The sequence below is a fragment of the Ambystoma mexicanum genome, chromosome 8 (genome assembly GCF_040938575.1).
Source record: "Ambystoma mexicanum isolate Mex_15411 chromosome 8, UKY_AmexF1_1, whole genome shotgun sequence".
Classification (NCBI taxonomy): Eukaryota; Metazoa; Chordata; class Amphibia; order Caudata; family Ambystomatidae; genus Ambystoma; species Ambystoma mexicanum.
Window position 1 is genome coordinate 341,586,446 of NC_090929.1, and position 27,659 is coordinate 341,614,104.

Here is a 27,659-nt window from a genome sequence, read left to right on the forward strand (position 1 = left end):
CCAATTGAATGTGACAGGGAGGCCTATGCTTGTAAGCTGTGTCCACCCAGAGTACACAGGTCTATCCGCATGTCATGCGGTAAGCATAGGAAAATATATGCAGATTAGCCCACACATTTTCCAGAGGTTGATCTACCATCATTCAATTTCATATAAAATTTCAGAAAATCCCATGTGAGTGCACACCCACCGTGCGGATGGTCGAATTCCTCACAGGGAGACACTGTAGCAATCATAGCAAGCATTGCCTGGAGGAGGGAATCATATGGCCTGACACTCAATACCCCCTGCTTGGAACCAGCTGATATTTGGCCTCAAGATCTTGAAGAACGGATTAAAGAAATTGTTTGGCTCTCCGCGCTACCTTTTTTGAAAAGTAACCTTATACCACTAGTCTGACATACGATCAGTCATATATAGGATTGCATGGGCCCCTACATTTCTCATTTTATTTGCTACATTTAAAAGAAAACGAATTTAGTTTCTTGGAACAATTATTACACAAAACAAACGTTTGGGTGGAAGAAACGACTTTGCAACAGGTAGAATTGCTGCCCCTTGTTTGTGCTGTGCAGGTAGTGTGTGTGTAGAAAGCTTGCACAGCCAATGTGCGTGCTGTGCCTGTTTTGTTTGTGATGGGAGTTTTCAGTGCAACAGCATGTGCTGTGCAAGTAGTATGTGTCTGAGACAAGGAAAAAATTGGGCCGGAACAAGACAGAGCTGTGTTCTGGCAAAAATGGTCACACCAAAGGCCTTTCCGTGTAGATCCGAGGCCTAATGCGTGTGTTGTTATAGTGTGGGGAAAGCTTTAATTCCTAGCGCTTGTGCTGTACTTGTTATTTGAATACATGCAGGATTATAATGTGTGGGAAAGCTTCAAATTCTACTGCATGTGCTGTACCTGGTCTCTGAATACATGCAGGGTATAGTGTTGGGTAAGCATACATGTGCTGTTGGCTGTGCTGTGCCTATTCTCTGAATACATGCCGGGTAGAGTGTGGGGAAGTCTTTCATTGCTACTGCCATGCTTCCAGGATTGACTGAGCAAATTATCGAGCTTCTCTTATATCCACCATTACATTGTGCACTGACTTACAATTCCACAAACCTACGTTGGAAACACGACCCAATCATCACAAAACTTTACGACATATCTGCCTCCTCCCTTTTGCAGAACCATGGTCGACCTAACAGGACTGACATGCCCTCATACTATTGTATCAGGGGTCCTCCGATCCCACCATCTAAAAACTGTGATAAAAAAGAGCACACACCTGGCAAGAAACCACACTGTTTATTACAGCTGTGCAAGCACAAATGAAACAGAACAGTGGACTGGAACTGATTAATGAGAGCTGACATCTGGGCATACAGCGAACATTAGTTTTATACTACAAATACAATGGTCAAGGCATTAGAAACTGTTGCAGCTCAGGATGTTCATATTTTCCATGTTTCCCAAGAAACTCATTGTCGAAAGTATATCATATCCTTAGAGCTAAACATATGTTAGTGAAACGTAATTGGAGCAAACAGGTCAATCGCTTCCCACTCCTCCCTGGAACGAACAGTTTTCAATTAGTAAAATAACATTTGAGCTGACCGCTAGTACTTTATTATTCTAACACTGGTCAGCACCATTGCGAAAGGAATACGAGACACCCTGCTTATGGTGGGGAGGGAGACATTTGCACAGTACCTGCTGGATAATGGCCTTTGCAAAACTTGTGGTGGATACTCTGAAGCCTGGTCACCTCCCAAGGACAAAGAAACTTACAGTTTGATTGGTCCTCCCAGACATCCTTCCACACCTTCAGTGCGAGGTTTACATTCTATATGGCTGTCTTAGTTCATAACGTCTCCTATACACTCGATGCGGTATGGGAACATTGCAGGGGGTCCCATTTATTACCCTTCTTCGACTGTTCCAGCATGATGGCGATGAGCGGGTGGGAACTGGTGAAATGGCATCTACCTGCTCCTCTACACCTCTATCAACAGCCCAAGTAATTTGACATTTTGTTCCAGTGTCCCATCAATTCTCCTGAAACCTCTCCTTTCCCACTGGGCCAATCCTGAATGTATGGTAGATGTTACGTAGGCAGAGTCAGAAAATATGTTCGCTGCATGTGCCTCCATCGTGTTTAATGCACTTACCATAACAGCTGGAAGGTTTTGAATTAATCATAACCACATCCCTTCTGCACGAGACCACACGCATCCCCAGACATGTTTCAGCCTTGTTGGGCGTCATCAGTGAGGATTAGCCTGGGTCTATAGGCTCCCCTGACTTGGTACCCACGTCTGGGCATACCCGTCCCACTCGGGGTGACTTTAGCAAAACAGAAAGGTGATGGATGAAAGGTTTTGAATTAATCATAACCACGGGCACAGCTTTGGGGAACCCTCCAGACCATCGTTTTTCAGCCTGCCGAGCCACTACATAAGGGGAAAAACCATATGCATATCAGGCTTGGTCCTACCCCAAAAGGGGCAGTCCAGCCCGAACTGCTAGGCCACATCCTTTCTGCACGAGACCACAAGCATCCCCAGACACTTACCATTGCAACTAGCTCTGCGGATTGTGCTGAATAGTGTGATGGTAATCGCACCTGAGATGCTATTACGTATTCCCATGTATGTAGCATACTACACCTGCCCCGGTATGTCTCCTGCCCGTTTCAGGGTCTATACTTGATGAGGTGTCAATGTATATCATGTCTGCTCCTTCTATTGCTTCTTCCTTAACATGAATGTCTCCTTCCATTCGATCCATATGTGCTGCACAGTCATGCATATACGCCCCTTCAGCTGCGGGCACTGCTATAAATGTTGCTGGGTTTACCACACGACACCTCACTACCTCTATTGTTGGGTTTTGTTAGTATCACCTCGTATCCTGATGCCCAATGTGTTTTTTGATTTTTCGTGAACAGCGAACAGCGAATTGCGAGTGCTCCACAGACAGCACTCCATCGTGATTATCGCTGCCTTTTCTATTGCAAACGCCGCAGCCTGGAGAGCTTGTTTGCAGGGAAAATTTCTCTGCATCACTGGGTTCAAAAGGCAGCTGTAGTAGGCCAACTGTTTGTGCCCCTGTGGTTTCTTTTGTGTAGGGACAGCTGACATTACTGAACTGTCTTAGTGGGAGAACAAGTGGAATTTGTCTTTATAGTTGGGTGTGGCCAGTATAGGTGCATGTGCTAATACTTCTTTAAGTTCTGTGTAATTTTCTCTCATTTTGGACGTCTATTTTAACTCCCTCTTCTCTTTCTGAGCTTCTTTTAGGGGCTGCAGCAGGGGCTAGGTGTAGGTCAAATAGTAAAAAACTCATGCTCTGCAATAATTACACAACCCCAGGAATTTCTCCATTTCCTTTACTGTGTGTCGCTGTGCTGTCGAGTGAATTGCCTCCACCCATTCTTGTGTTATTCTGAGCCCTTCAATGGATATTATTTGCCCCAGGCACACTACTTCCTCCTGACAGTATTGCAGTTTTCCCTTACCCACCTTGTAGCGTTTCTCTGCCAGTAATGTCAGCAGGTGCACCGAGTCCACCCTACATCCTTCCTCCATCTTGCTGCATACCAACAAGTCATCAGCATATTTGATCACTGTGCTTGGTATTTGTAAATTGCTCAGGCCAATTTTAATCACTCTATTAAAAATACTTGGTGATTCGCAGTACCCCTGGGGCAGTTTAGTGTTTTATAAATCTCGTTCCCCAATACGTAAACGCTGTCAGGTACCATGAATTGGGGTGCAATGGAATGAAAAAGAAGGCATTCTGGCGGGGTATGGAACAACTGGAAATTCAGCCTCTACAACATCGTTGAGGGGCATAAATCTTGTATGAATCTCCAAGACCCACACTTGGATTTCTTTATTGGGTATATGGCCGTGTTACATGGTGAAGAAGAAGTTTGTATGATACCCTGCTCCCAGAGGGCATGCAAGGTCGAGTATATTCCCTCATCTGCTTCTCTAGACAATGGATATTTTTTTGCCCTGTGGAGTAGTGCTACCTCCTTCAGTTTTATTTTCACCACCCCCACTCCTTTTAGTATCCCTATGTCATGGGGCCCCTTGGTCCATTATTTTTCAGGGACCTTCTTGATATCTATCTTCATCTGCATGGACACTCCCCTTCTTCACCACTTGTGTTAGTCTCGGTACCAGCTTCTTCACTTATGGGTACCAGGTACCCATAATTACACATGGGCAGTGTAAATTATATTTTTATTGAAAAAACGAGCTAAAAAGCGCATTTCGAGCGTTTTTCTGTGCCTCCATTGGAACACATGAGGTGTTCCTGCTTCAACATGGCCGCCGACCTCCTCCTTGCCAAGAAGGCGACCACCTGACATCCAGGAGAGCCCCCATTGGCCAACTGCAACTACAGAAGGCCAATCAGGCGCCGGCAGGCAAACGCCGGCCCCCTCATCCAAAGGATCCTCATCACAAGGAACTTTTCCTGTCTGGAGCCTGTCCGGAAGCACCTGAGGCTGGGGCCAAGGACTCTGCCTATTTTCTGGTAAGCCTGCCCTGACCCTGCAGCTTGCCCACACCTCCGCAGAACCTAACTTTCCATCTAATCCCTTCATGCGGTACACCTCGTGGGTGCCTCTGCTTTTCACTGACTTTGGACAATTGCTTGCTATCACCTGGTCTATTGTTGATATATAATATCTCACTATACAATTTAGCGCATTTACCAGTATTGCTTATCCGCTTGTATTGTATCCTCTTGTGCAGCCAACTGCTACCTATTATGCCCTGCCACCATTTATCCTCTGCCTGCCCCACTTAGAAAATCGAATTTAGGCATTGTATTTTGTTGAACTGCTACCTATTATGCCCTGCCACCATTTAGCCTCTGCCTGCCCCACTTAGAAAATCGAATTTAGGCATTGTATTTTGTTGAATTGTGACCCACTTGTGACCTGCCTCTGAACTACCTAGCACTAGTCGCATGATACCCCTGTCATTTCTGTCACATACCAGCGGCACACACCAGCTGCACCCACACACACAGCCACTCTCCACTATCATGATGCCCAAGAGTGCACTTCCCAATCATAGCATAGTTTCACTCTCCTGCACTCTCCCCGCCACACTCCGCTCAGCCAGCCTAACAGCCATCCTTATAGCCCTCACTATAATGGCCTCTACGCCTCCCCACATATTCCCAGCACACCTCACCCAGTGCCGGGCACTAAATTCACATGCCGCACCACCAGACTACAACATCACACAGTCTCGGCCACCTAGCCTAGCCACCAGACTCCGCAATCTCAGAAATCGATCACTTCCTAGGTATTTACTCTGCTCACCCACACCCATCACGACTAGAAACACCAGATTAGGCACCTGCACTGCAGCACTACCCCATACTAAGATGAGCATAGCACTGCCCCTCTCCCCTCACCACTGCAACATGCCTCTACACTACTTCGCACTAAGCCCCTCACTACCACACACCACAACAAGCACACTTCACCCCATACTAGTACAAACAAAAACATCAAAGGCACACAACACCTACCCCTTAAATGTGCACTACTGAACGTATGCTCCCTACCTGCACATGCCCTTGAGGTAAATGATCTACTATCCACACTTACTCTGGACTTACTTTGCATCACCGAATCCTGGCTCAATGATGCCTCCTGCCCAGCCATCGCACTAGCCCTACCCACAGGCTACACCATCCTTAGGCAAGATAGATGTGATAAGATTGGAGGGGGAGTCGCCCTTATCTACAAAGACTCACTGTCCATTAGACTAGCAGACCATAGTACATGGGGTGGTAATGCTGATATCCTATTAGCCAAGCTTACGCTCCCCCCAATAATCTAATCAACATCCACATCCTATACAGACCTCCCGAACTCCCAGCTGACTTCCAAGGGCACCTCTCCCATTGACTCAGCAACAACATTAAAAAGTCCTCCAAAATCCTTCTATTAGGAGACTTAAATTTAGGATACAATTATCCTAAGGATAAATCCTCCGCAACCCTAGCTAAAGAACTCGCAGACTTAGGTTTCTCCCAAGGAGTCCTCACCCCCACTCACTCCAAAGGCCACCTCCTTGACTGGGTCATGGATCACAACTGTGCATCCAACATTACCTCGAACACCGCCCTTCCATGGACTGACCACACATGCATCGAATTCCTCATCCCCACCAACCCTAAACCTAAGACTCTCACCCACGCACCACCTGCCACAATAAGAAGTTCTAAAAAACTCAACGCAGACAACTTGCGTCCCCACCTTAAAAGCCCCTGCCTAGCACCACCTTTCTCTCAGGACCCAAATATTCTATCAGCTATCTTCAATGATACTCTCACCAATGCCATAAACTCTATCGCCCCACTTGAAAGCAGGAAGGAAAAAAATCATTTCACTGCAACTCTTGGTTCTCGGAAGAACTCCAAACCCTACGAGCTCAAAAGCGTAAATCGCTTAAAAACTGGCAAACGGATCCGAGTGATCTAAATAAGAGCCTCTTCGAACAAATAGCCCTCCAATATAAAAAAGCCATTTTAGCAGCAAAATCCATCTCCTTCAATGATAGGATCTCAAAGGCCAACTCCCAAGCTAAAGAACTATTCGCAATCTTTAATGAATTAGTCACTCCTCCGGCTACCGCTGATGAGATAACTAAAGACAAAGCCTGGTGTGCCAGCATTCTGTCCGCCATGCTCAACAATATAAAACTCCTCCAGAACAAAATCCAAAACCACTGCAAAGCCCTCCCAAACCAAAAAAACCAAACGCCCTACACAAGACAAGCGTAGTAATCTCAATCACGCTCAATTCTCCTTCAGAGACGTCACTGAACCTGAGGTCCTTAATCTCATCAAAAACCTCATACCATCCCTCTGAAAAGCAGACATTTGCCCTCCCAAAATCATCAAGGAATGCGCCAATGACCTAGCACCCCTGATTACTGCCTTCATTAACGCATCTTTCCAAACAGGAACGGTCCCAAACAATCTCAAGGAAGCCTGGGTGCGGCCACTTCTAAAAAAGGCCACACTTGACCCAGCGCAACCCAACAACTACAGACCAATAACGACAGTCCCATTCCTCCTAAAAATCCTGGACAAAGCAGCTCACATCCAGATCCAATCATACATAGAAGCTAACTCCATACGAGACAAAAGACAATCTGGCTTCCGTGTCGGGCATGGAACAGAATCCGCCTTATTAGACCTAAAAAATCAAATCTCACAGATCATGGACAAAGGCAAACCTGCCTTGCTTCTCCTTCTCGATCTATCAGCTGCTTTTGACCTGGTAGATCACCAAACACTCACCATCTACCTCACCCATGCAGCCCATTTCTCTAATCAAGCAGCATCCTGGATCACTTCCTTCCTTGAAGGAAGAGCCATGAAGGTCTACTCCGACACAGCTAACGCAGATCCTACCACTATAAAGTGTGGTGTCCCCACCCTCTATAACCTCGTCACAAAACCCCTCTTCAACCTACTCGACTCCATGGGTGTTGCATACACAAACTATATGCAGACGACAGTCAAGTATTTTTACCCCTATCTGGACTCTATCACCAAGACGCCACGGCCCTTCACAACATCTATGCCACTATCCAAGCTTGGATGGCAATCTCCTCCTGGGCCAGACAAACACATTATTGAAACTAAGACCCCAATACAACAACTTCAACATAGACAACTCAACCATCTCCGTATCATCCTCTGTCAATACTCTAGGTGTTCACATTGATGCAAATCTATCGATGAACAAATAAGTAAGCGCCATAGCCTCTGCATCAGCGTTCAGCACCAAACTCATCAATGCCATTAAACCCTACTTATCCACCCCCAACCGCTTGGCCATAGCTAGAGCAACTATAGGAGCCAAACTCGTTTATTGCAACGCCCTCCTAGCTGGCACCTCCTCCAAAAACATTCACAGACTGCAAACCACACAAAACAATGCCCTCAGAGCCGCCATGAGCATCCCTAGAAGAGACCATATATCCCACGCCAGATGTGAAGCCCGGCGGCTCCAGGTCAAAGACCGTATTACTCTGAAAATCCTCACCATCACTCACAGATGCATCAACAAAACCGCTCCAGCATACCTATCTGAAGCAATATCAAGGACCACATCCATTCGCCCCACCAGAGCTCAGACCACCAACCAGCTACACATACCACGCATAAAGAGAGCCACAGCGGGAGGTCTAGGCTTCTCCTATATTGCACCGAAACTCTGGAACTCACTCCCTGCCACCCTTAGAGCTGAAACTTCCATCTCTGTCTTCCGCAACAACCTCAAGGCCACTCTCCTCAACTAGCAAGTGGAGGACTGCATCCTCCACTTCTGCCATGTATATTGTAATATAACACAAATGTAATATAACTATATTGTAACTTGTATATATACTGCTAATGACTATGTAACTATATTGCAACCTGTATATAAATTGCTAATGACCATGTAACTAAGTAACTAAGCTTTCTACTGTAACAAGTGCCACGATGTCCTTGGGCTGTGGTGTGCTATATAAATACAAATAAAAAAAATAAAACAAACAAACTTTGACTGGGCAAGGTATTTGTAGCTGAAATACCATCTCTCCTGCCTCCTCTTTGTCGGAGAACAGTGTTCATCCATTACTCCTGTTATCGTTAATGTTGGGTCGATGCAGAGCACTGTGTGCCATTCCATATTGTCATTGTCTGTCCCACACAAGATCACCATGTCCTTACGTACTATTGCCCCCTCTAACTGTAGCACGAAGGTGGGGCCTTTCATGTCGTCACTTTGACCCTGTGGTGTGAACAAGAATTCTGAGGCCAGTCGGGATACCTTCCCTTATATTCCTGGGATGCATCCCAGCAGTATCTCCACTACGTACAAAAGAATTCTTGGGTACATGGTCTCGCAATGTGCTTTGAGCATGTGCTGCTAACAAGAGTGCAGTCACTCAGGTGTAGTAGACGCCTGGTGTCGTGTCTATGAGAAATGAAAATTCCCTGGGTCCTCTTTTCACTGCTGCTTCGGGTTCCACGTCAGGGGCATCAGTTACTCCTAGGACTTGACACACTCGAGCCTTCTGTGGGCACCCCTATTGTTGTGTGTTGCCCTGGGGAAAAATGGAAAGGATTTCCCCCAAAACACTTACCCCGGTATAATGGGGTACCACATTCTGCCCTAGAAGCACTGTACTCCCTGCTGCTACTGTTGGGGTCTGTGTCCTAGCTGAGGTCCCTGATCCCCCCTCCATTGACCCTCCAGCTACCTGTGGTGCTCCCTGCTGCAAGGACATCTGTTCCTGCTTCATCAGGCCTACATGAGGCTGTATCCGCTGCCTGCGTGGCGGCCTTGTGACCCTTCATTGCTGTTGTGCCATCTGTATTGCTTGTGCTTGTTGTGCAAAAGGAAAAAGTGCATGCAACATGCCCCATGTTTTGGCATATGAATCATGGCCCAAAGACTCTGTATTCCACTCCTCTATATCCTCCCCTTCCTCGTTGCTGGTACTCTGTCCCAATGGGGAAGAACCCCTGTTTATATAATTTCCCTGCAGCGACAGTCCCCACTACAGGATATACGGCAGTGGCACATAACGCCCTGGTTGTGGCATGTGTCGCATGGGAAATCCTCCCAGTGAAGCGGGTGCCACTGTGGCAGCATAGGGTACAAGCAATGCCCCTTCTATGGTATACTCTGCAGCTTCTTTTGCACCAATTTGTTTTCTGCTTTCGCAGCATTCTCCGCCGCCAGCCTCTCACTCTCTTGTTTTCGTTTGCAATAGTGCACTATTGTTGCCTGTAGTTCTAGCCAGCCCTTAGCTTTGATGCCCATAATCTTATCTAATGCTGTCTGTACTTCTGTTGGCAGTCCCTTTATCAATATGTGATAAAATAGGGGTACACATTCATCCCAGGACCTTCGCATTTCCTGTGTCCACAGAAGCAGCACTCGTTTCATATACTCTGCTGGGTCATCGTCGCTTTTCATTTTGTGGGCCATTACTGCCCCTAGGTTGTAACTGTCAGGATACATACTTCTTAGAACCTCACAGACATGTGCTCAACAGTTAATTAAATGGAACTCTGTCATGTGTATTTGTACTTAATTTCACTCCTTTGTACCCTGCCTGGTTCCATATTTTGTCTGCCTGCTCTCCTATGATTTCTGCGAATAAACTTTTCATGTCCCCTATGGCCAATGTCATCCCTGCCATCTTTTTCTGGAGCACCTGTATCCATTTATATCTATTTACTGACCCCTCCCATGAGGGAGGACAGGGTGCATATTATGTTCTCTTTCCATTGTCTGCCATGATAAATGATGTGTGTTCCCTCTCCCTTTTTGTAGTAATGACATTACTCTTGTCTTTGGACCTATCTCTCCTCCTCCTCTGGTGGCCAGAGTTAATCCCATTTTTACCTTCCCTACTCTGCTGCGGAGAGAGGTGGACCAGTCCCTTTCACTTCCATCACTGTCCTGTCGCTTTCGCTCTTTCCTTCCCGTCTCCGTTTTTATCAGGTGTCCATTTGTTGCTGTCCCCATCACTCCATTCTTCCCCTAGCAGCCGTTCGTATGAGGCCACATCACCATTGCCCCCTCCTTCCACTTCTTTCTTCTTCCCGTCTTCCTCCTCTTCGTCTAATCTGAATTGTATTCTCCCTGATAGCCATTCCCCCTTATTTCCCTTAGTTTTACTCCATACCTCCTCTTCTATCACTCTCTCTGATTCACTGAATAATGCGTCCACCTACTGTCGCGTATTCTTTTCTATGTCCACTAAGTTTTTCCTCTCTCTCCTTTGTGTGCAGCGCCTCCCTTTGCATGTATCTGTCCTTTTCCCTGGTCGTTTTTACACCGTCACCTCCCGATGTCTCTAACTAAGTGTTTGCATACCCGTTGCAGGCCGTAATGATGTATGGACACTATAGGGCGGTGGCAGAGAGCTTATTCCGCCCCCTCCCATAGTCTCCTCTTCCTCCTTTTTCACTTTTCCCCTCTTGTCACTTCATATAACTTCCAGAGCCTCAGTATGTTCTATCTACTTTTTAACTTAGAGCTCTTGTATTTCCTTAACAAATATGAAAACATATATTCTATTATTTTGCTGTCAAAAATTCCCTCTTTGGGCAATGCATGGAAACACTGACCTGTAGTCTCTTGGGCCCATTGAAAATTGTACTTTAATATGCTATCGCGATACTGGGGCAATTTTAAGCACATGTGGTCCAGGAGGCTATCTAAATAGGCTATTATTCCTCTACCTCCTTTAGTTTATTTTATCCAGCTCCCCTATATATCCTTCCCACTTGTCTTCTTCTCCTCCCCTCTTTTCTCCCGTTACACATGCTCCCATTCTAGATCTCACCTAACTTAGTTTTCACTCTGGCCCTCTCCACAGACCTGACCACTCGCTCAGTGTTAGTATCAAACAGCCCTCTTCATGGGCTCACCGCTCCCTATGTTAGAGCAAGTATGCACCATGCCTCCTCTGCACTACCTGCACACTCCCGCTGCTACAATGCCAAGTGCACTATTTTTCATGAGGTACCTCCTGGTGTTGACCCTTCCACCATGAGTCCACACCATAAAAGAACACATACCACACGCGTGTCCCTCTCTATTCGCCCAGAACAGGAAAGAATTCAATGACACAACTCTTATCCCAATGATGCAACTATACAATTGTCAAGACTACGCACAACTCCCGTCTGACAGGGTTTGCCACTCACTATGCACCGCTCCCACCCTAATGTGTGTGTGTGTCCACACTCAAGTCCACTCCCTATCGGGTGGTAGACAATCATTTGTAATACTACTATGGTCGACCGTCCTCTCTCCTTGGGGATGCCTCCTAGACACCATAAAAATCTATCCCTACCCCCGCCATTGGGCATGAAACCACTATGCAGCTCATTCTTGCATGGTTATACTCATGTCCTAGAGACCCTTGAGTCCCCTCGGCAAAAAGCCTCATGCATGAGCTCACCCCTACCACTGAGCACGGGCAGCGCTCGCCACCAGGCAGACCTTTGTGATCTCGGCGTCTACAGGGTCTCCTCAGTGATGTGCGCTGGACAGGTCTGCGGTCGCTGGTCCCGCATCCCGGGAAGGGTGGCCTGGATACCCTCAGCGGGAGGACTGAAGATCTCGTTGGGGCCTCCAAAAATGTATCACGGGTCCTCCAATCCTACAATCTAAAAATTGTGATAAAAAAAGAGAACACAACGGGCAAGAAACAACGCTGGTAATTACAGCTGAGTGAGCACACATCAAACAGGACAGTGGACTGGAACTGATTGATGAGAGCTGACATCTGGGCATACAACGAACACTAGTTTCATACTACAAATACAATGGTTAAGGCATTAGAAACTGTTGCAGCCCAGGATGTTCATATTTTCCATGTTTCCCAAGAAACCCATTGGCTAAACTACATCATACCCTTAAAGCTAAACGTATTTTAATGAAACGTGATTGGAGCAAACAGGTCAACACTATCCCAAATCATCACCTCCGAGTGTGGCACCACATCGCTTCTCACCCCTCCCGGGAACAGTTTGCAATTAGTAAAATAACATTTGTGCTGACCGCTGCCACTTTATTATTCTTCCATTGCTCAGCACCATATCTGAAAGGAACACAAGACGCCCTGCTTCTGGTGGGAAGGGAGACATTCACACGATACCTGCTAGATAATGGCCTCCGCAAACCCTTTGGTGGATGCTCTGAAGGCTGGCTACCTCCCAAGGACATAGAAACGTACCATTTGATTGATCCTCCTAGGAACGCCAATACATTCAGCTTCCCAATCCCATAACCACCTGCCGACCGGCATACACGGTATGTGAACAGATCTCTGGCTCAGGTGCACTTTCCCTCTACCCCTTAGTGCCCTTATGATTGACTCATTACATAACCTAGTGTTGTTTTAGCTGCTTTGGCTGCCCGTGACGCACAGCTTGAGCTCCGTCTTCTTCTTACATTTCCCGTGGTGCGCTGATCATGTGTTCAGAGCAGGTGTCCTGGGCGAGGCCCAACCTGGGGGCATCCCTGCTAAGTGTGTTTACCTGGGATTTTTCCCTTTCTCATAATACATTAGAAAAGCTCTCTGGGCCGATGGCATACACAGTGCATCCCTAGCCCGCATTTCCCCACGAGGCCTTCTTTCATGGTGTGACTGCAGGTCGTTTGTGTACCCATGTTTTTTCTCCCCTAGGAGGTGCCCCCTCCTCTTGCTTCCTCCCGCAGGTGGTAGGTGTGCCCCCTATCTGGTGCTGATTTAGCGCCTTTAATACTCTATCACAAAACATTCTTCCCCTGTTCTATCCCCCCGATTTCGTAAACATGTATTTCCCCACCTAATCTTCCCCTTGGTCATTTTCTTTCTTCCAGCAGACGTAAGGTGTGGATATGCCTGGCGGGGTCACAGTATGCCACTCCACAGGCAAGCCTAGGTGCTCTGTTACTACTAAGCTGGTGATTTGGTGCAGTATAAAAGCATATTAACAAAACGTAAAATACATGGAGGGTATAGTGAAGTGAAAGCTTGCATTGCTACTGCATGTGCTGCATCTGTTCTCTGAATACAGTCAAGATATATTGTGGCAAAAGCTGTTTTGTTACTATCCATAATTTACCTGTTCTCTGAATTCATGGAGGGTATAGTGTTGGGGGAGGTGACCTAACTTTGCCACGCAGCAAGTACAACGCAGGACTTTGCTGTGCTGGACATGCGGCGTGGCAAAGAACCGCGCTACAGCCCACAGGCAGAGGTGTGCCTTTTATCTTTGAGAGGTGGGCATGAAATGTGTTGGTAGGTCAGTGAAAGGGGCTACGAAGGGGCTCTTCACCAGTGGAAGCAGAGGAAACTGACCTGCAGAGGGGAAACAGGTAAATGTGTGAGATGGTTAGGGGTGTGTGAGGGGGTGGTGGGCTTGAAGTAGGAAGAAACCCCCCCCCCCCCAAACCCCTCCGTGGGAGCTAGAGACGGGGGGTGGAGGGTGAAGAGTGGGCCCACCTCCCCCTTTGCAGATACAGGGAGGGGAATGGACGGCGAGGGAACGCACTTCGCTGTATTTACTGCACTGTAAGGACTCCCGCAGTAAATGCATGCAAAGTTGAGACAAGGAACCCTGTGGGGAAAGCTTGCATTGCTGCTGCTTGCACTAAACCTGTTCTCTGAATATATGGAAGGAATAGTGTGGGGGTAAGCTTGCAACTGTGTGTGCTGCACCTTCTTCTCTAACTACATGGTGGTATAATGTAGAGAAAGCCTGCATTGCTACTGCATGGGTTGAACATATTCGGCCATAATGTGTGAAAGCTTGCATTGTTAACATGTTTGCTGCACCTGTTCTCTGAATACATGGAGGGTATATCGTGTAGAAAGATTGCATTGCAGATGTCTGCACTGTACCTGCTCTCTGAATACATGGAGGGAATAGTGTACAGAAAACTTGTATTGCTAAGGCTTGTGCTGTAACAGTTCTCTAAATATATGGCATAATGTGGGGAATGCTTGCATTGCTACTGCTTGTGCTGCACCTGTTCTTTGAATACATGGAGGGTATAGTGTGGGGGAATGTTTGCATTGCTACTGTCTGTGCACTACCAGTTCTCTAAATAGTTGGCGGCATAGTGCGGGGAAAGCTTGCATTGCTGACACCTGCACTATACCTGTTCTCTGAATACATGAGGCTATAGTGTGGTGAAAGCTTGATTGCTACTGCCAATGCTGTACTTGTTCTCTTAACACATGGGGGCCGTAGTGTATGCAAAGCTTGTATTGCTAATGTCTGCACTGTACCAATTCTCTGAATACAGGGAGGCTAAAGTGTGGGGAAAGCTTGCATTGCTGATGCCTGCACTGTACCTGTTCTCTGAATACATGAGGCTATTCTGTGGTGAAAGCTTGATTGCTACTGCCAATGCTGTACTTGTTCTCTTAACAAATGGGGGTCGTAGTGTATGCAAAGCTTGTATTGCTAATGTCTACACTGTACCTATTCTCTGAATACATGGAGGCTAAAGTGTGGGGAAAGCTTGCATTGCTGATGCCTGCACTGTACCTGTTCTCTGAATACATGAGGCTATTCTGTGGTGAAAGCTTGATTGCTACTGCCAATGCTGTACTTGTTCTCTTAACAAATGGGGGGCGTAGTCTATGCAAAGCTTGTATTGCTAATGTCTACACTGTACCTATTCTCTGAATACATGGAGGCTAAAGTGTGGGGAAAGCTTACATTGCTGATGGCTGCACTGTACCTGTTCTCTGAATACATGAGGCTATAGTGTGGTGAAAGCTTGATTGCTACTGCCAATGCTGTACTTGTTCTCTTAACAAATGGGGGCCGTAGTGTATGCAAAGCTTGTATTGCTAATGTCTGCACTGTACCTATTCTCTGAATACATGGAGGCTAAAGTGTGGGGAAAGCTTGCATTGCTGATGCCTGCCCTGTACCTGTTCTCTGAATACATGAGGCTATTCTGTGGTGAAAGCTTGATTACTACTGCCAATGCTGTACTTGTTCTCTTAACAAATGGGGGTCGTAGTGTATGCAAAGCTTGTATTGCTAATGTCTGCACTGTACCTATTCTCTGAATACATGGAGGCTAAAGTGTGGGGAAAGCTTGCATTGCTGATGCCTGCACTGTACCTGTTCTCTGAATACATGAGGCTATAGTGTGGTGAAAGCTTGATTGCTACTGCCAATGCTGTACTTGTTCTCTTAACAAATGGGGGCTGTAGTGTATGCAAAGCTTGTATTGCTAATGCCTGCACTGTACCTATTCTCTGAATACATGGAGGCTAAAGTGTGGGGAAAGCTTGCATTGCTAATGTCTGCACTGTACCTGTTCTCTGAATACATGGAGGTTATAGTGTTGTGAAAGCTTGATTGCTACTGCCAATGCTGTACTTGTTCTCTTAACAAATGGGGGGCGTAGTCTATGCAAAGCTTGTATTGCTAATGTCTACACTGTACCTATTCTCTGAATACATGGAGGCTAAAGTGTGGGGAAAGCTTACATTGCTGATGGCTGCACTGTACCTGTTCTCTGAATACATGGAGGTTATAGTGTTGTGAAAGCTTGATTGCTACTGCCAATGCTGTACTTGCTCTCTTAACAAATGGGGGGCGTAGTGTATGCAAAGCTTGTATTGCTAATGTCTGCACTGTACCTATTCTCTGAATCCATGGAGGCTAAAGTGTGGGGAAAGCTTGCATTGCTGATGCCTGCACTGTACCTGTTCTCTGAATACATGGAGGTTATAGTGTTGGGAAATCTTGCATTACTAATGCCAATACTGTACCTGTTCTCTGAACAAATCGAGGGCGTAGTGTGGGGACATCTTGTACTGCGAATGCCTGCACTGTACCTGTTCTTTAAATACATGGTGAGCATAGAGTGGAGAAAGCTGACCGTGTCACTCCAGTTTCTTCTGGGATAAGGAAGGACAGAAGAGAAGGAGTCAACATTGGATGGAAAGGTTTTTGACTAGAACCAAAAGAAGAAAGGGGCTAGAGAGAGTCAATGGAGACGCCATGGCAGAGGAAAACACGGAGGCAGAATCTTGTGAAGATGAGAGAAATCAGAAAGAGGAGGAAGAGATAAATATACATTATTAGAGGATGAAGAGACATTAAAGCAATGGAGTCGCAGTGCGAAAAGGTGGTAGTCGGTGATGAAGAGGAGAGTAGAAGAGCAGAATCGAATGAAAGGGAAAGGCAGAGATAAGAGGTGCAGAAATGAGATCAAGAGAGGATCCAAATATGTGCGAAGATGGGGTGGGGAGTGCAGACAAGTGAAAGGAGCCAGTAGATGGAAGAAAGGAACAAGAAGCATGAGTGAGCATGAACATTAAAGAACATTAAAGTTCCCTAATAGAAAGACTGGGAAATCAGAAAGAAATAAAGAGAAAGAAAGAAAGAAAGAAAGAAAGAAAGAAAGAAAGAAAGAAAGAAAGAAAGAAAGAAAGAAAGAAAGAAAGAAAGAAAGAAAGAAAGAAAGAGTCAATAGAGAATCAAATTCATCACATTTCAGGAGAGGACCGTAATGGTGAAAGACAATAACAAAGGAAAGTAACTGAGCTTCAGAAAAAGAAGTAAAGCAATATTCGAAAGAAGAGAGCTGTAGAGAAGGAGCAAAAGGGGGAAGGGTCCATGAGGAAAGAAAAATCATAGAAGCGCCTCCAACATGTCATGCTTTGGAGGAGAGTGAGAAACAACTGTTGGGGGTGTAGTGAGAGCAGAAGGGGTAGAAGTGTAAAATAAGGTAATGCAGGTCTCAGTGAGAGAGAGACATTATAAATTAAGAAGAAGAAAGCGGTTGAGTGTAGATGATGTTATTTTACATTTAAAACGTGTATTCCAGAGAGTAATCGAGACAGAAGGAAAAAGAGAAGAGATAAAAGGAGGATAAATGAACTCATCGAACTATAAGAATGAGAGGAAGAACACAGATATGATGTCCCATACTATAGGAGAGAACATAGGAAAGGAAATTAATATGAGATGAAGCAGTGAAACATAATGGCCACCAAGGTGGATCTGGAATAGTAGTAACAAGCGGCTGATGAAAGAAAACTACACATGACAACATCTCCTGTCAGTGGGGGCATGCACGTGGCGCCCAGCAAGGACTACAAGATGCGCAAACCGCGAGACAAGAGGTAGCGTGAACAGGAACGCTTCTGGAGACAAATAGCATACGGTGGACACAGCGAGCCGAATCAGGCACGAGCAAAGAGACGTCCAATATCTTTAAAGAAATATGAACCCAGGGCCCTGAAAAACACTCCCACAGCAACCAGTCATGACAACAAAGATCTGCATTCTAAACAAATCTGCAGCATCACCATACACTCCCAGCCACTTTCTTTGCTGAGTTCATCCTTCGCTGCTTTCCATCCTATGGATCCGGAAGAGGTTTTTTAAAAAGGCACTAAAATTAAAGAATCCATGATCCAACTGATCCATGGCCAGCACCAGGCTTAAAAAGATTCCTTTCAACAATTGTTTCCAACATCTCTTGAGTGATTACCTCATCCTTAAAATTGGGCCTCGTCCCCAACCCACTCAAGCAAGCTGTTACCACTTCCTTCCTGAAAAATATAGCAGCTGAACCAAAGACTTTTACAAAATATTCACAGACATCAAACCTTCCCTGTGACATAAAAATCACGCAAATTGAATTTATGAGACAACTGCAGGACTAATTGGAACAAAACTGCCTTCTGGATCATTAGCAAACAGAATTAAAACCTGAGCGAGTCCACCATACGACTCACAAAGGAACTCCTGATCACCTTTGCTGAAGACCAACAAGCCACCCCTATCCTCCTAGACATCCTTGTGGCCTAGAGCAATGCCAGAGGTTAAGATTTATTCTAAACCTTCCAGCCATCACCTCTTTTGTTTTGCTATTGTCACCCTGAGTGGGACGGGTATGCCAAGACGTGGGTCCCGTGCCTGCTGGGCCTAGAGACCCAAGCTACTCCTCACTGATGACGCCCAACAAGGCTGAAACATGTCTGAGGATGCCTGTGGTCTCGAAGGGATGTGACCTAGCAGTTCAGCTGGACTGCCCCTTTGGGGGTGGCACCAAGCTTGATTTGCATATGGTTTTTCCCCTTTTGTAATGGCTTGGCAGGTGAAGAAGATGGTCTGGAGGGTCGCCCAGAGCAATGCCAGAGGTTAAGACTTATTCTAAACCTTCCAGCCATCACCTCTTTTGTTTTGCTATTGTCACCCTGAGTGAGACAGGTATGCCCAGATGTGGGTCCCGTGCCTGCTGGGCCTAGAGACCCAAGCTACTCCTCACTGATGACGCCCAACAAGGCTGAAACATGTCTGGGGATGCTTGTGGTCTCGTGCAGAAGGGATGTGACCTAGCAGTTCGGGCTGGACTACCCCTTCGGGGGTGGGAACAAGCCTGATTTGCATATGGTTTTTCCCCTTTTGTAATGGCTTGGCAGGTGAAGAAGATGGTCTGGAGGGTCGCCCAGAGCAATGCCAGAGGTTAAGACTTATTCTAAACCTTCCAGCCATCACCTCTTTTGTTTTGCTACTGTCACCCTGAGTGGGATTGAATTAACTATTGCATAGATTATGGCTCGCCTGGGCTATTTTAACATCACTTTAGCTTCTCTGACCAGGAAAGGTCAAGACAGACTATGGAGGTCTGCAAGTTGAGGATCTCCGGTTATTTTGCACTATGCCTCACATGGTTACTCACAATTGACTAGAACAGCATGGGTTGATGGGAGTTGTAGTCCAAAACATTTTGAAAGGGAAAAAGTTATAGACTCCGCCGTAAAGGTCAACCAACTTCAACCTGCTAAATCAACGATCAATTAAATGCCTTAAACATGGAGGCAAAGCACTGGGATTCAAGGGCCCTAAACTTTGGAATGCTCTGAAGCCTAGTCTGATGGCAGAACACAGTCACCTGCAGTTATGAAAACAGTAAAAAAAATAACTTTTTAAAATGGCATTGAAATGCCACATGAATCGAGCGAAAGATTAGTGATGAAGAATAGGAGATTTCTGCATATTCGGTTCGACTCTTATTCCCCTCATTTCTCACTGCTTGTGTTTCCTTTTCAGCCTGTATTTCACAACGACCGGAAGTCGCTGCAAGGTGACATGCTTTAAGCACTGTACAAAACTCCAAAATACATAAATGAATAAAGACATGTTATAAATGTAGCACGCTTTGGAACATAGGACGTGGGTAAATGCCAGCAACATATCATATATTGGAATCTTTAAACAATTGGTTGGCACCAGTATATATCACATCTTTCACACTTTCCTTGTGTAGGTGGCACGTTTCATGGGGTTTCAGGAACAGATCAGGCACGGGCTAGGGCTTGAACACACATTGGAAAGCGTTGTGATCACTTTTCCAAACGCAACCCTGCACTAGCCATCAATGTCCACTTTTGATTGAGAAATGAAACTCATGAGTGATGTGAGCTTCAATAGCCACGCAGTTCAATCTTAAATGGAAAATACGTGGCACTGGCCTAGATCATGGAATGCTAAATTTCCTGCCCCTAAAATTCAGCAATATTTCCTGTATAGCCTCATCTTCCACCTAACATTGCTTCATATAACATGCCAGCGCAAAGAAGCCACTGCAATTCCCTGTTGGCGCCTATCCCCGATTGCAAGCAAGCATTTCTATGGATTAGCACGTAGAGGAATGCTGCCAGCCCATCAGGAGAGTGGGAAGGTGGGCTTGCACTGATGGAATAAGCACGCATTTTGTTTTTACCAGCCTCCGGAACACACTCCCTGTGCCACAGTTGTTTTTTGTAATCGGCCCATCCCGCTTCCCCCACCCCCAACGTCTCTGACCAAGCTTAGATCCAATACCTCTCCCTCTTGTCCCCCCTTGACTTTCCTCACCCAGTTGCCAGCCTTTCCACCACCGTCCTCTGGTCCCCCACAACGGTAGTCAACAACATAAAAAAGGGACTTGCATTGCGTGGCGGCCATCAGATTTTTTTTAAAGTTATTGGTCTTCTAATGTCATTGCATAGCTAACTGTGGTTTAAAAAATATATATAAATATTAACACATCGAAAGGAGCATTGTGTGATAATAGCGTTAAGCACCGGGTTATGGGTCGACTTGGCTGGTACTATAACAGCCTTAATCCCTCATTGGAGCCCCGCATCTTTTGGACCCCCCATGGCAGAGGCTAGCAGCCTGTTACCGGCCAAGTCCAGCTCGCAAACAAGCTGCTTAATATTACAGTGGACACAAGAACACTCAGGACATAGTTGTTGGGCCCTTCATCTTTACCACCAAAAGCACCTTGGGTTGGAATCCGAGTGGTATTCTAATGGAAACAATGATCACCAGCCCTCCGATAGGTTTGACTGTTTGTCATTTTAGCAAAACGTTTATCAAAGCTTTTAGAGCCCCAGCAACGGTGAGCCTCTAGTACCTAGCGTTCTTGCAAACATATTAGTTGGTATTTGTTCACATATGCAACCCATGAATGCAATCCAGCGGCTATGGCAGATTCCAAAACAAAAGTGTCTTAATGTGGCGTTAACACCTACCTGATCCGGCGTGCGGGATCAGGTGTTAATGGCCTGGGACCCGAGTTAAAAGCCCGAGCGAATCACCCAGGGTTACCAAAACGGCAACCCAGGTGCCAAAAAAATAAGGGTTTTCCTTCCTACAACGGGACATGCACAGCGTCCCTTTGTAGTGTGAGAAGGAAAAACCTTTACCAGCAGAGAGGAAGGTTCGGCTGTGGCGAGCATGCTCCGCCGCAACCACAATAGGTACGTTTTGAGGGCCGGGGAGAATAAAAATGAAAAAAAGGACACAGAGGTGGGGGAAGATGGTAGTGGGGGAAGCTGGCCGTCAGGGGTCTTGGGTCTGACGGTGGGTGTTTTCCGGACTGTAGAAGGCAAATCCATTCTGTATGGAATAATTAATTTAAAAAAATAAAATCTTTCTCTCTTTGACATTATCAAATTCAGTTTGAGAGCCCCCAACTGCACCATGTTTTCAGGCTAAGTACTATCTCATTAACTCACATTTAGATTCACAATAATCTAATGTATTTTGTGTAGATATCCAGAAGAAATTGAGTAGTTTTGGCTCTTGAGAACCGGATTAGGGGAGCACTTCAGTACAGGGTTCTGTGGTAAGTCAGACTACGTTTATTAAAGAAATTAAAGAAAACCTCCTCCAAACCCTATCTCTATGAAAGAGTCCCCACTCTAGAATACAGCAAAAGGTCGCTCATCAGGACGCCTCCCAAAATAAACCCTGTCCTCCGTCCAAATCTATTCTAACCTATTATCTGCCTTACCACTATGAAAAGAAAGAAAGAAAAGAGAATCTAAGCTTGAGTTCAGGACAGGGTTACTCCCCCTTTGAATAAATTAGTGGTGGCTGGTTTTCTGACCCCGACCAACGAGTTCTCATGGCATCTTCTAGTTCTTGGTTAAGTATCAAAGTTCCAAAACAAAAATGTCCCTCAGCTTTCCTTTTTGGCTGGAACAAGGTGCTTGTCAGGTAGTCTGAACAGTCTTTACATTTATCACGTCTCCTGGGAAGTCTCCTCCGGGCCCAGATCAATATTCACCACCAAAACAAAGTTCGTTCTTTGTGCTTTCTGTGTTGTTCACCTTCCTGGCCACATGAAGGCTACGGGCTTGGCCAGTCCTGCCTCCTTTATCCTTTCTCTCACCTCCTCATGGGGTAAACTCTTTCTCAGCCCCAGGTGGGCTGCAGGCCTGCTCAGCTCTGCTGTGTAGCTTGCTTCTCTGACCCCCTTCTGGGGTATTCAGGGTCTCAGCCCGGCGTAAGCTACGGGCATGCTCAGCCCGGCTTGATTGGTGGCTTCCATCGCCACCTTCTGGGGCATTCAGATCAACAGCCCCATGTCGGTTCCAAGTCTGCTATGCCCAGTTTTGGCTCTCACTTCTTTCACCCCACCCCCCCTAGGATATTTGGATCATTAGCCCCATGTGTGTGTCACTCCCTCCCCGGGTGTTAGGATCGTTAGCCCTGTGTGGGTTTCGTGTCTGCCCTGACTGGTTTTGTTTCTTGCTTCTGTCAACCCCTCCTGGGGTATTTGGATACTAAGCCCCTTTTGGGCTTGGTTATGGCCTCGCCGCCCTCCAGCCACACCTCGTTTATGGCCATTTAACTTCTCTCCAGCGGCAGTGGTCCTTAATGGAGGCCGTTTCTCTGACCCATGCAGACTTGACTCTGGTCTGTGCAGTCATTTGTTCCACGTTGCTGCTCCCTTCTCGGTTCTTCAGCATCGATCAGACAAGATGCTGGTATGTCTAATTTCCTTCAGGTTTGCTTCCTTCCTCAGCATCCCTGGGCTCGCGGGAGTCTCCACCTTTGAAGCAGCAGCATCCCACGCCTGCGTTGGGTCTTCTCCCACCATGGCATTTGCGTGGCTTTTCGCTCTTCCTGAGAGAGAGTGACTCCGTCCTCTGCACGTCTGCGCAAGCCGCCATTTCTCACTTTCTGGCTGACTCTCCAATGCTGCTGGCATCCAGGTGTATTTAGGTGCCTCGCTGGACTGAACGGGAAGATGCCATTAGTCCTCGTCATCACAAGGAGGCAGTAACAAATAGAGGCCAGAAATCAAGCAATCCACTTTAAAGGGGCCCTATATGTGATTACCCTCTTTAACACCTGTGTAACCAACCAACATTGAGGATTTAGAAGTGAAGGGAGGTGGGCTGGAATCCTTACTTGGGCATTCCTTGTTCCCAAGGGGCAGGGGGTTCAGCCCCATTGGGATCCTGCTTGCCCTGTCCCCTAAGGGGTATTGCGTAGCAGGCTCACTTCCCTAGTCCCAAAGAGGCGGTCTCCCCCTCGGGGAAAAGGGACAAATTCCCTGAATTCGTCAGAGTTCCTATTCAAAGGTGCACAGATTAGTCTACCTAGCCCATTGGATTCATACTTTAAGGCAGCTGCTTTTTCACTCCTCATCTCCTCCCACTCACATAAATGAACACACCTGCATTCTCTTACAAATGGAATGCTAAGTGTAGTTCAGAAAAACACGAATCTGAAGTTACCAGGGATTCAGAATTTCACAGTAACACCAGCCCTGTTTAAAAGTGACCTGGCCAACATCGTTTAAGTCTACAATCTGCGACTGGGGGAGTTTGAGGGTGAGAGGGCTAAATCCCTCGATATAATTAGGGGTTGCATTTTACCTTAGAGTAACTTAACCTGCGGAGCCGGTTTGAGAGCAATGGTAGAAGTAAGTTCCCAGGTAACCCGGTCCTGCCATCGCCTCAAATGAAGAGTAAGCGGGGGGGGATTGGAAACGACAGCCTATCTGGAGTATGGGGCGCCACTAGAGGAGGTTCTGCGACAATGTGCAAATGAAATGGTAGCGTTTCGATTCATAAATCCCTCCATCAGCTCCATACATTTTCCTCGTTTGAAAGGCCTGATCTAGTATCAAAGCGGGCCCCAGGCAAGAATCAAGCGTCAATAGGAAAGGAGCCCTTAAGACTTCCTTCAATCCATAGAACAAAAGACAAACAGACCAGGGGCCTCATTACACGGTAGGCGGTGGACCAAGGTGCTCTTAGCACCTTGGTCCATGCCGGTAAAATACTGGCACCGCCTTGGTGGAAAGAGGAATTACTGCCCTATTCCAAGGTTGGCGGGGCGGTAATTCCCCCTTCCACCATTGCCCTTCCCCATTTCCATTTTTGCCCCATAGGGCATAATGGGAATGGGGAAGGTGCTAATTACGGTACCGCAAATTTGCGGTGCCTTAATTAGCACCAAGGTCCCTTAGCGGGTTGGTTTTTAACGCCTGCTGAAAGCAGGCGTTAAAGTACCAACCCGCTAAGGGACCTCGTAGTAAGGCGGTAAGGGTTAACGGTCACTGGTACCATTACCGGTGACCGTTAACCCTTACCGCCTACCGTGTCATGAGGCCCCTAGGTCTTGAAGTTTCAAGGGCGAGCCACAGAGGAGCAGCACGTGAAGATCTCCAAGGGACCCATATCGTGGGACAGAGAAAAAGAAGAGGGCATCACTTACCTTTGTATTGGGGGGCAGATACACAGTGGTCCAGTTAACGATACTCATGATGAGGGCGATTATCCCAGATATTATGATCGATAAAAGGATAACTACTACACATGTTTCCTTGCTTATCTTTATTTTTCCCATGTTTCTGTTGGAAGAAAAAAAGAGAAATTCATCCTTACACGTGTTCATGCATCACTGACATTCAGGCATGAAATACCCACCATGTAACAACAACATGTAATGCTGATACCAACTGTGACTGCCTCCATGTAAACACGACAATGCCGCAAATTCGAACATACAGTGCTAGACAGCAGAATCCATGCAGCTACTAAAATAGGTCTAACACTCACCCCCCTGCCCATTATATGATGACCAAAGTTTGAATTAAATCCTCCCCATCCGTATGGGCTAACATGTGAATATCTTCAGATTTGCCAAGTTTTATGATGAAATGTCAACTTTGGGCTTAAAATTATAATTGTTCTTCTATAATACCGGAGCCAGTTTATAAGCGCAAGCCCAGGATTCGAACCTGTGGTGCTATGCATTATTTTGTTTCCAGGACACATGCATTGCTCTGGAGCTATCCTGCCGGATTCATGTGCATATGTCACTCTTTTTTTCTTACTTGTTCATACGTGTATCACGGGTATCAGGCTCTCAGGATGTTTATGGGATTTCTTTTTTTCCCTTAGAGCTCAGTCACACTTTTGCAAGTTCTTCTTCCATGAACTTTGGGAACCATCAGAAGCTACAACACGGCCAGGCTGGAAATAAAGACATGGGGCCTCATTACGACCCTGGCGGTAAGGGGTTAACGCCAGCGTTAGCTGCGCCGACCCCTTACCGCCAATTACGAGGTCCCTTAGCGCCATGGCGCTTTTAACACCTGCTTTTTGCAGGCGTTAAAATCCATGGCGCTAAGGGACCATGGTGCTAATTACGCCACCGTAATTTACGGTGGCGTAATTAGCGCCTTCCCCACTCCCATTATGCCCTATGGGGCAAAAATGGGAATGGGGAAGGGTAAATGGGGATTGGGGACTTACCGCCCCGCCTAGGTCGGAATGGGGCGGTAAGTCCGCCAACCACCATGGCGTAAACATAGTTTACGCCATGGTGGTAAAGTCACGGCCCAGGCGGTAACTTACCGCCTGGGTCGATGGAGTAGGGAAGAAAGAAGAAAGCAGGCCTCTTCCTGCAAAGCACCCTGTCTCTGGAACAAGTTGTCAACACTGATAAGACTAGTCTCCTTCTTCCTGCCCTTCAGGAAGGCAGTGGCGGCTTCTTACATTGGGCGGGGGGCGCACGCCGCCCAACCCCCACAGAGAGAAGAAGAAAAGAGACAGAGTCTCTCTTTCTCTTAAGAGTTATTTAAATTAATTAAACGTGTGCAGAGCAGCAGATTAATTATTTATTTATTAATCTGCCGCTCTGCAGCCTGGGCTGCGGGCCTGGCCCAGGCCTGCTGCTGCGGCAGGGCGCATCCCGATTTAGTTACATTTCGGCAATTTAGAGTGCGTGGAGCTTGTAGCTCCACGCACTCTACATAACCATCCGCCCATTCAAGAAGCTGGCGGGGCGCTGGAGGGGTGCCCCTGCACTGTTGGTATTCTGCGCAAACAGCATACCAGAGTGTCCTCCTACTGACTGTATGGGCCATGCTAGCATAGCAACAATAGATTGTGGATTGTCATTGGCTGTTTGCCAGCCAATGACAATCCGTATGGTGTGTGGGTGGAGTCGGATCATGGGCACACATTACCTCGCCTTCTCTTCTCGTTCTTTCTTTCCGGGCCCTTGCTGTTGTGGTGGTTGACTCGTGGACTTCTTCTCGACCACCTCCTGCCAAGTGTCAAACCAAGTTACCAGGCCCATCCACAGACCGGACGTGCTGCCTCGGCTCGCCTGGTGCCTGCCCTCCTGCTCCTGAGCGATGCTGACAGAGTCCAGGCCAGTTATTAACATAGGTAAGTAACTTTCTTAAAGCAAGTAATTCAAATTAATTTACTCTTAGTTGCTGCTTGAATCCTGATTCAACCCTGCCTGAATACATGCTGCGGCCCGCACAATGGTCGTGGACTTGTGTGGGCCGGCCGTGGCGCATGTTCACGGACTTGTGTCGGCCGCGGAGCGTGTTCAGGCCTACTATGACCCGCCGCTCGGCCTTCACCAGGATTTCAATCGCGCTGGGCATGAGTGTGACTTGCCAATCCCACTTAAGTTACAGGTAAGTGAGTTGTGTACTCGATGAGTACTACGATTTACCTGTTTCTTAAGCTGGACACCTCAGCACTATACCCATGCTGCAGTCAGACCCCTGTGGCTGGTATTATCGAGAGCCAGTTTGGATTATACATAGCCTGCTCCTCCACAAAAGTTTCTCTGGACCCCTGGTCAGTCTGCCCACATACTATATGCTGTGATGATTGAACACTTGTGTGCTGCTGGCTTAAAGTTTGGGTATAGATGTCAAGATCGACTGGTGTCAGGGGCCCCTTCACGGGCAGGGCATTAGCATGACCAGTGTGCTATCAACAGTGATGTCAATCGGATTAGGGCGGATCACCCTGATACCGTTAGTTTTCTCTGTTGTAAACTGTGGGGTCCTTGTGTTACCCTGCTTTCTTGGTTGCCAGTCCCCCTTAGTTCCTCCTCCACCTTTGTGGTCTTCAAGAATGAGCAAGAGCAGCTTCTTTAGAGCTGCTAATTTGGTTAGAACGAAGTTACCCATTGATGGTCCCTTGTTCACTGGGTCCGGAGTGGGGCTGGTTGGCATTCCCGAGGGGGGCTTGTAAGCAGGGAGAGTAAGCATTCAGCTGGTGCCCATTTACAACACGCATGGCCCGTGGCCTCTTCTTTGTGGTCTTCATGGTGTCCTGGTGATAATGGTGATATTTGGGGGTTGGACCCTCCCCACTGAAACCTTTTTGGTGTGGCACTGGGTGCTACATTCAGGTTTTTAATGTCTTTGGCTGCGCCGGCGTTAGATATAGCAGCATCTGAGGCTATCGCAATGGTAATGTTAGGGCCGTCATTACAGTTTGCTGAGATCTTGTTGTCAGAAGAATTGTCAGAGTTGCGGCAG

At 46.8% G+C, this 27,659-nt stretch overlaps 1 protein-coding gene across 1 annotated transcript in view; it reads right to left on the bottom strand.

The window, feature by feature from the left end:
* Positions 1–27,659, bottom strand: part of LOC138471917 (ectonucleoside triphosphate diphosphohydrolase 8-like) — a 487,786-nt gene that overhangs the window by 346,685 nt on the left and 113,442 nt on the right. The window contains exon 3 of the mRNA XM_069609787.1: positions 24,578–24,713. Within this exon, the coding sequence (XP_069465888.1) occupies positions 24,578–24,709 (132 nt within the window). The 5' untranslated portion in view covers positions 24,710–24,713. The remainder of the gene's footprint in view (positions 1–24,577; positions 24,714–27,659) is intronic.